The 7,766-nt window shown below is 61.2% G+C and overlaps 1 protein-coding gene across 1 annotated transcript; it reads right to left on the minus strand.

Annotated features, from left to right (window-relative positions):
* Window positions 1-792: 792 nt before the first annotated feature.
* SOX1 (SRY-box transcription factor 1) lies at window positions 793-2,095 on the minus strand. Its single transcript, XM_005228705.2, is given in 7 exon segments — window positions 793-1,166; window positions 1,168-1,282; window positions 1,284-1,409; window positions 1,411-1,507; window positions 1,510-1,621; window positions 1,623-2,008; window positions 2,011-2,095. Coding segments are annotated over 7 exon segments (1,113 nt in total). The 3' UTR covers window positions 793-974.
* Window positions 2,096-7,766: the final 5,671 nt, after the last annotated feature.

Raw genomic sequence — 7,766 nt, forward strand, 5'->3', positions numbered from 1 at the left:
CACAATGCATTTACAATAAATGATACAAAAGAAAACAAAACCAAAGAGAAAACAAACAAACAAATATCCAGATACAATAAAGTTTTACAAAACCCAAGAAAAAAATCATTGCAGCCTCCAGAAGAAAAAAAAAAGTTTTATAAATAAAGAAACAAATAACAAAAAAACCCCAAACAACAACAACAAAAAAAAATCCAGAAACGCCGAGAACATCTACAAAAAAACTTTTAAGTGTTGTTTTGGATTTGCCTTAGTACATGAGTAATAAATGAGAACTGTTTTCCCCATCAACTTCGAGTTAATTAGGCAATAAAAAGCCTTCGCAAGAAGCGATCCGTGACTGAAATCGTAGCGGTTCCGCGCGGTATAAAAGTTGGCATCGCCTACAACTTTGTATGGTTATTATTGATATTTTTTGTCTTTACGCCGTCGGTTTGTTTTTGTTTTTCCTTTCTCTTTCTCTCTCTCCTTTTTTTTTTTTTTTTGCAAATAAACGCTCTATGTCTCTTGGGTGAATGATAAATACTGTACAAAAAGTCTCCATAAACACAGAAGTTCAGTCTAAAACTAGTTTCATAAACTAGTCCTTCTAAAAAAAAAAGGTAAGTAAAGCAACCGTTACCTTTTTTCTCTCTCGTTATTATTATTATTATTTATTATTATTATTACAAGAACATCAAAACATTTCTCTTCTGTACAAAAAGGAAGGAAGAAAGAAAAAAAAAAAAAAAAAAAAGAGGCGCGGGAGGGCGGGCGGGAAGGGGAGCAAGAGGCAAAAATAAGAGGGGGGAAGCCGGGAGCGGGGCAGGAGCGGAGCGGGCCGGGCGCGGGCGGGCGGCCAGGGGCTGAGCGTGCGGTGGCAGCGGCGGGGTGCGCAGTCCTGCGGGGCGGCCCGGGGCCGGGGCCGGTGGCCGAGCCGGGGCCCGCGCCCACCTCCGCCGCTCCCGGCGCCGGTGCCGGCGGCCGGCGGGGGCTCAGATATGCGTCAAGGGGACGGTGCCGTTCACCCCCGTGCTGGCGCTCTGGTAGTGCTGGGGCAGGGAGTGGAGCCGGCTCTGGGCGGCGGCGGCCGCCGGATCCCCGCCTTCCCCGGCCGGTAAGTACATGCTGATCATCTCCCGCAGGTCCCCGGGGCACGGGGCCCGCGAGTGCGAGGTGACGGGGGGGGCTCACGCTGGGCTCCGACTTCACCAGCGAGCCCAGGGCGCCCAGCGCCCCGGAGGAGGCGGCCGCCGCCGCCGCCGCTGCCGCCGCCGCCGCCGCCGAGTTCTGGTGGGGGCTGGGAGCCGTAGGGCAGGGCGCCGTAGCCCGAGGGCGAGGCGCTCATGTAGCCCTGCGAGTTGGAGATGGGGCTGTACTGCAGGGCGCCCATGTCATAGCGGTGCATGGGCTGCGGGTTGTGCGGGGTGGTGCGGGTGGTGGGGGTGCGGGTGATGCGGGTGCCCCCCGCTGCCCGGGTGCTGGCTGTAGGCGAGCTGCGCCTCCTGCATCATCGCCGCCGCCGCGCCGCCGCCGCCACCGAGCCCGGGTAGGCGCCGTTGGCCCAGCCGTTCATGTGCGCGTAGCCGCCGCTGGCCGTGCCGCCGGGGCTCTCCAGCCGCTGCCCGGACGCCGCCGGGGCTGACGCCGACGCCCATGCCCACACCGACGCCGGCCGGGCCTCCCCCGGCCGAGCCGGCACTCAGTAGCCCCCCGGCCAGAGAGTACTTGTCCTTCTTGAGCAGGGTCTTGGTCTTCCGCCGGGGCCGGTATTTATAATCCGGGTGCTCCTTCATGTGCAGCGCCCGCAGCCGCTTCGCCTCGTCGATGAACGGTCTCTTCTCGGCCTCCGACATGACTTTCCACTCGGCCCCCAGGCGCTTGCTGATCTCCGAATTGTGCATTTTGGGGTTCTCCTGGGCCATCTTCCGCCGCTGGCCCCGCGACCACACCATGAAGGCGTTCATGGGTCTTTTGACCCGGTCCTGGTTCGCTTTGTTCCCCCCGCCGCCGCCACCACCGCCGCCGCTCCCGCTCCAGTCTGCCCCGAGAGGTTCGTGGGGGCCTGGGCTCCGCCGGGGGAGTGCAAGTCCGTCTCCATCATCATGCTGTACATTCAAGTAGCTTTTTTATTTTCCACCGGCGCCAGGCGTGAAAAAAGAATCAAACATAGAGGAGCCCGGGAGGACGGGGAGCGAGCGAGGCAAAACCCGTTTGTATCTAGGTAGCGACCGCCGTGCAAAAAAAAAAAAAAAAAAAAAAAAAAAAAAAAAAAGAGGAGGAGGAGAAGAAAACCGCGAGGAGAGCGATCGGCGACCCGCCGGCGAAAAACTTTCTCCCTTTCTTTCGCAAATCACTTTCGCGGCTCGGCGGCGACGGGGACTCGAGCTGTTCAAACAGGTGCACGGCAAACTTGCTGCTTCACTTGGCGCGGAGGGAGGAGTGTGCGGAGGCCGTCGGCGGTGTCCCTCCGCTCCCGGCTCTCCCCGGCACACGCGCGCACACCCCTCCGCTCCCGCTCTTATCCTTAACGGAGCTATTTTTTTTTGTTCTTTGCTAACTTGGAGAGAGAGAGGGAGGGAGGGAGGGGAGGGAGCGTGTGTGACTTGCATCCGCTGATCGCAGGTGAACGGAGCAGAAGAGAGAGGAGCACCACACCGCCACGCAAAAAGGAGGGGGAGGAAAAAAAAACCCACAAAAGTATTTAAACGTTAACTAAAAAAAAAAAAAAAAAAAAAAAGCGGGAGGAGGGTCGGGGGAGGGAGGGGGTGGGGGAAAGAACCCAACCAAAACAAGCGCCGAGCCCGGCAGCCGTGGCGCGGTGGCACAGTAATTTGCTGGCGGTTGGTCTCCCTCCCGCGGCCCGGACGGACGGGACGGGACGGACGGGATGGGATGGGATGGGACGGGGACGGGCCGGGACGGGGCCGGGAGAGGAGGAGCCGCCGGGCGCGCGGGCGAGCGGGCGCTGCAGCCATACAGGGCGCGCCGAGCCCGCCTTAAATCGCCTGGCGGCGACCAATGGGGGCGCGCCGGCGGGCGGCGATTTGCATGGCGCGCGCTGAGCAGTGACGTCCGGCGGGGCGCGCCGCGCCCGAGGGGGCGGGCGTCGGGGTCACGGCGCGCCCCGCCCCGCCCTGGGCCGCTGACACGACCCGCCCTCCGCCGCGCCCCCGAGCTTAGGCCCCCGGGGCGGCGGGGGGTACGGGACACACCGGTCGCCCCCTCCCCGCCGGGTACCGCCGGGGGGAGGGAGGGAGGCCTTGCGCTGCGGGCTGCCCCGTTTCCCGCCGAGCGCGCTCGACACTTAGACGGCCGTAGAGCGGCGTTTGGGGGGGGAATGAGGTGCCCCGGGGCCGTCCGCCCCGGGCCGGGCACCCCTCGTCATCACCGCACCAATGCGAGCAGCACCTAAATACGCCTTTTCCCCCGGACTCCACCCGTTCTGGAGCTTTCCCCGAGGCTCTCTGGGCGGGCGGGGGCAGACGGCTCTCCCTGGCATCAAAACTGCTCCCAGCCCCGGCGCAAGGCAAAGGCTGGACGTGCTCTTAGTCCTAGGGGAGCTAAAAGCATTTGAGACTAATGAAGGGTACATGGAAACGTGTTGTATTTGTATAAAGTAAGTTACAGGAGTATGACGACCACCCACCCCACCCCACCCGGAAAACATTTAAAGATTATCTTTGTGCCCTGGCTGTCTGTGAGATAGTTTACCGTTACTTTACAGAGGGACGAAAGTGGTCTGCACTCAAATTCATGCTGGAATCTCTAATTGCAGCTATAGGAACAGCCGGTCCATTGCACAAATGCCCATGCACAAAAACTGCCCATCCCCATCGTCTTTCGCCAGGTGCAGAAAGGGACATGTGGCATCCTTGCTCTTTTCCTGGTCCGTGAGTGATAATTTTTCCTGACCCTAGTGGCCATCCAAGGCTGGAATCACGCGGCAGTTCCCCCAATTACTGTAATTACCACAGAAGTTTTCTGCAGGGAGGAGCGTGCACCGTGCACAAAGCACCAGCCTTAGGCTTTGGGCTATGGATTAGCCTTTTTTTTTTTTTTCTCCCCCCCCCCCCCATTTCCAATGGCTCGTCATGGAATAGTGATCTCATCCTGATAATCTAATCCGAGGTTTGCTGAGGAGAGGAAAGCGCCTCTCCATTTCTGATGGCTGCAGGCTCGGCCTGCTTCTGGGCCCTTTGAGCTCAGCTGGGGTGTTGCTGCGAGCTCGGGTAGGGATGCTTTTGGGGAAGCTCTGTTCATTTCCTAGGCGGCCCTAAGGGTGCAAAGAGCAGAGGGGAGCCAGTGCAGGATCGGTCCTGCGCTGCTCCGGGTTGATATTTTCCTGAGCTGGTGGGTTGCCACATCTGCAGGGGCAAAACAAGCAAGGCTGCTGTGATTGCTAAATGATGTATTAAAAATGTAATTGGTTGGGGTAGAAGAGGTGGGGGAGGGGAGGAGAAGGTTACTACAGAAAGGCGCATTTCCACTTGGATGGCCAAATGAAGATACTGGGAGTAAAAGCCATGAGGATAAATGACATAGCTTGTACATTATTCACCCAAAGCCCTAGTGGTATTCTTCCCTGAAATTTTTTGATATAAAGGTACCTGAAGGTCTCCTGACAAACAAATGGGACGAATTGGTGTAGGGCAACCTTTTCCGGACAAGTACCGTGCACCCTGTGAGCTGGTGGACCCCGTAGGAACACATGCTCATCCTTGAGAATTGCGGATACAGCCCCGCTTCCCTCCCCCTTACACGCAGGGCACCCACGGCCGGGGCTGACCCTTCCCTGGTGCCGGGGGCAGCCCTCATCCTTACCATGTCGGGGGCTGCCCCCCTTTCGGAGCAGGGCTCCCCCACTCTCCACTGCCCCACACATCTCTCCTCGGCTCCGGGAGCCCCTTCCTTCCCTTAAAGGCAGCCAAACCGCCGGAACACGGTCCTTCAGGCTGGATAAAGGAGAACAGGGAGTGGGTGTGTGTGTGTGTCAGAAGATGGTGTTGGCGGGAGCTCCCTTGCCTCTGCCCCAGGCGCACCCCACTGGGGAGGGGGACGTGGGAGGTGCAAGAACCAGCTCGGGAGACAGACAGGGGCTTTTCTTCCGTGGTAAACGTGGTGCAGATCCCGACTCGAAGGACAGGGACGAGGTCAAGCGGTTTCGCGAGTGTCGTTTGACAGAGGCGACAAGCGGGGGAGCGGTCTGCGGGGTTGGGGTGGTGCAGGGGGGAACGCGCCCAGAGGGAAGAGGTCCTTCCTTCCGCAGGAAAGTGGAATTGCAAACAGGCAGCAGTGGGTGGTGGCGGGAGCAGGGGAGGGCCGGCGGAGGGGACGAGATGTGTGCCTGGGGGAGCGCTGCCGGGAAGCCAGAGGGGAAGCGGGAGGCGATCCTGCACCGGGAGCAGGCCCGCGGAGGGCCAGAGGTCCCGGCAGCGGCCCTGGCCGCCTCCCGAGCCCACGAACGGGGCAGGTGCCGGCGTGGCCCGCCCGCAAGCTGCCCGGAGTGACGGGTGGCCTCCCCCGGCCTCCGCTCCCCTCCGCGTCCGCGCTGCGGGACGAGCCCGGGCGGGCGGCACTTCCCCCCGCTACCCTTCCCCCCGGTAGGGCCGCCCCCTCGGGGCGGGGGTCGCCCGCCGCCGTGCCCCCGCCGCGCTCGGCCCCGAGGGCGAGGAGGGGGGCAGAGGGGCGGTGGGGCCGAGCCGAGCCGGGCGGCCCGGAGCAGGCGGCGATCGCCGTCTGCTGGCTGCCGCCGCGCCTCCCTCACCCTCGCCCCGGGCTGGGGCCGCCCAGCGCCAGCCCGCCACGGTGAGAAGCCACGGGGAGAGGCTCGGGGGAGGTGCTGGCTGAACCCTCTCCGGCCCGCCTGAGACGCGGGACCGGGGGGTCGCTTGCAGCTCCCCTGGCGCTTTACTGCAAAACCCGCTGGGCTGCGCCAGAGGTGAACGGCTCCCTCGCCCCCGGGGCACGGTCACCTGGGCCGAAGCGACCACCCGGGAGGGAGCAGGGAGGGCGGGTGAGGGCAAGCGGGGAAGCCCACTCCTGCCTCCGTGACCGGGCAGCTCGGGGATCACGGTTTTGAACACTAAGCGCTACCCAGCCCGGAAGGGATGGAAGAAAAAGGGCGCCTGAATAAAGTCCCGCTTTCTTTTCCAGGGCTAACAACTGTTCCGGGAGATGCTGCAGCCCCAGTCCCAAATCAGCTCCAGGCTCTCTGCGTGTTTTGTTGTCTTTTCCCAGCTTGCTGGGTAAAAGCGTTTGGAGAATCTCTGGAGCTTTCGAGTAGGGGCTCACCCTGTGAACGGTACTCACACATATAATTCAAATTTCACAGCTGACCTGCTCTGAAAACCTCAATCAGCTTCTAATTGAAGGGAAAACAAAATATTGCTTCCCTACAGCAGAGCTAACGATTTAATCATTATATCAGACATTATAGCTTTTAATTAGGCTAATGCTGATACTGTATGGAAAGAGATAATTCAACACAGTTCTTGATGAATTCTGTAATTGGGTTAACGGAGGAGCAGTTGGGGGAAGAGACGTCAATATTCAAGCTGCGTCTATAGCCACCAGGTTTATGAATGAACGGAAGGGGGGATAAAGGAAAGGGGGGGGAGGAAAGGGCTAAAATTCCCTGACGAGAAATGTCTCCCCCCTTCGCCCAGGAGAGCCGTGCCAGCCAACGGGAAGCGTGACGAGGGTAAGGGCTGTCCTCGCCGCCCCGGCGCGCCTCGCTCCCGGCCGCCGCTCCGGACAGCCCGGGCTGTCGCGACACCAGCGCGACCCGAGCGGCCGCCCCGCTGCGGGACTTCGCTGCCGCTCCCCGGAGTGGCTCGGGGGGGCGGCTCGGCTGCCAGGCCGTTCTCCCTGCATTCCTCCCCGGCCCCCCGCAACCGACGGGTCGCCCGCCGCCGCGCTGGGAACAGGCGGAGAAGGGGCAGCCCGGGCCACCGGCGCTGAGGCTTGCCCTGCGGGGGTGCCCCGGGGCACAGGCGGGGAGCACGGCGGGGAAACAGCGAGGGTGGGTACGAGACGGGGCCGAAAGGTTTCCGAAGTCGTAGTGAGAGCCAGCAGGTGCCCTCCGCTCCCGGGGCCGGCGGGGCTGCGGCCGGGGCTCGCCTGCCAGGAGCCACCCGCCCGAGGGGGAGCGGGCACCGGGGAGGGGGCGCGACACGGAGCGCAGGGGGAATGCTCAGGGCCAGCCTGCTCTGGGCAAAATCAAAGCGACCGGAGGGCATCCGGCTGCTCCGTGTAGGTACATCCATTTATTTATCTATTGTGTCAGATAAAAGGACGGCTGGAGCCATTTTTCTGCAGGAATTCTGCATACACCCCCCCCACCCCCCCCCGTATCGATAAATTGCTCCTTTCCGAAGAGTTTGTAATAATCCCAGCCTTTCTGTTTTCGCTCCTTCCTTTCTAGTTTTTACTGGCTTTGAAAATGGGCTTTCTATTTTCGATGAGCCTAAAAGTAAGTATCGATCTCCCGCGCGTTTGATCTCAGCGGCAGCCGGCGGCCGCCCCAAGGCGACAGCGGGTCCCGGCTGGCGCGTGGCCGGCGGTGCCGGGGGTGTCACCTCCCAGCACGGCTCGCGGGGCCGACATGGCAGGAGGAACGGCCAGGCACACCTCGGGGGGACGGGACGGGACGGTCAGCCTGCGCCTGAGAAGAGACTTCCTTGCCCCCTCCTCACCCCTTGGCGGGCACACGGAGTGCCCCCTCGCCTTGGAACGGGCCCGATCCCATCCCGGTGGTAGATACGAGTCGGCAGAGCAGGCAGAAC

The sequence above is a fragment of the Falco peregrinus genome, chromosome 4 (assembly GCF_023634155.1).
Source record: "Falco peregrinus isolate bFalPer1 chromosome 4, bFalPer1.pri, whole genome shotgun sequence".
Lineage (NCBI taxonomy): Eukaryota > Metazoa > Chordata > Aves > Falconiformes > Falconidae > Falco > Falco peregrinus.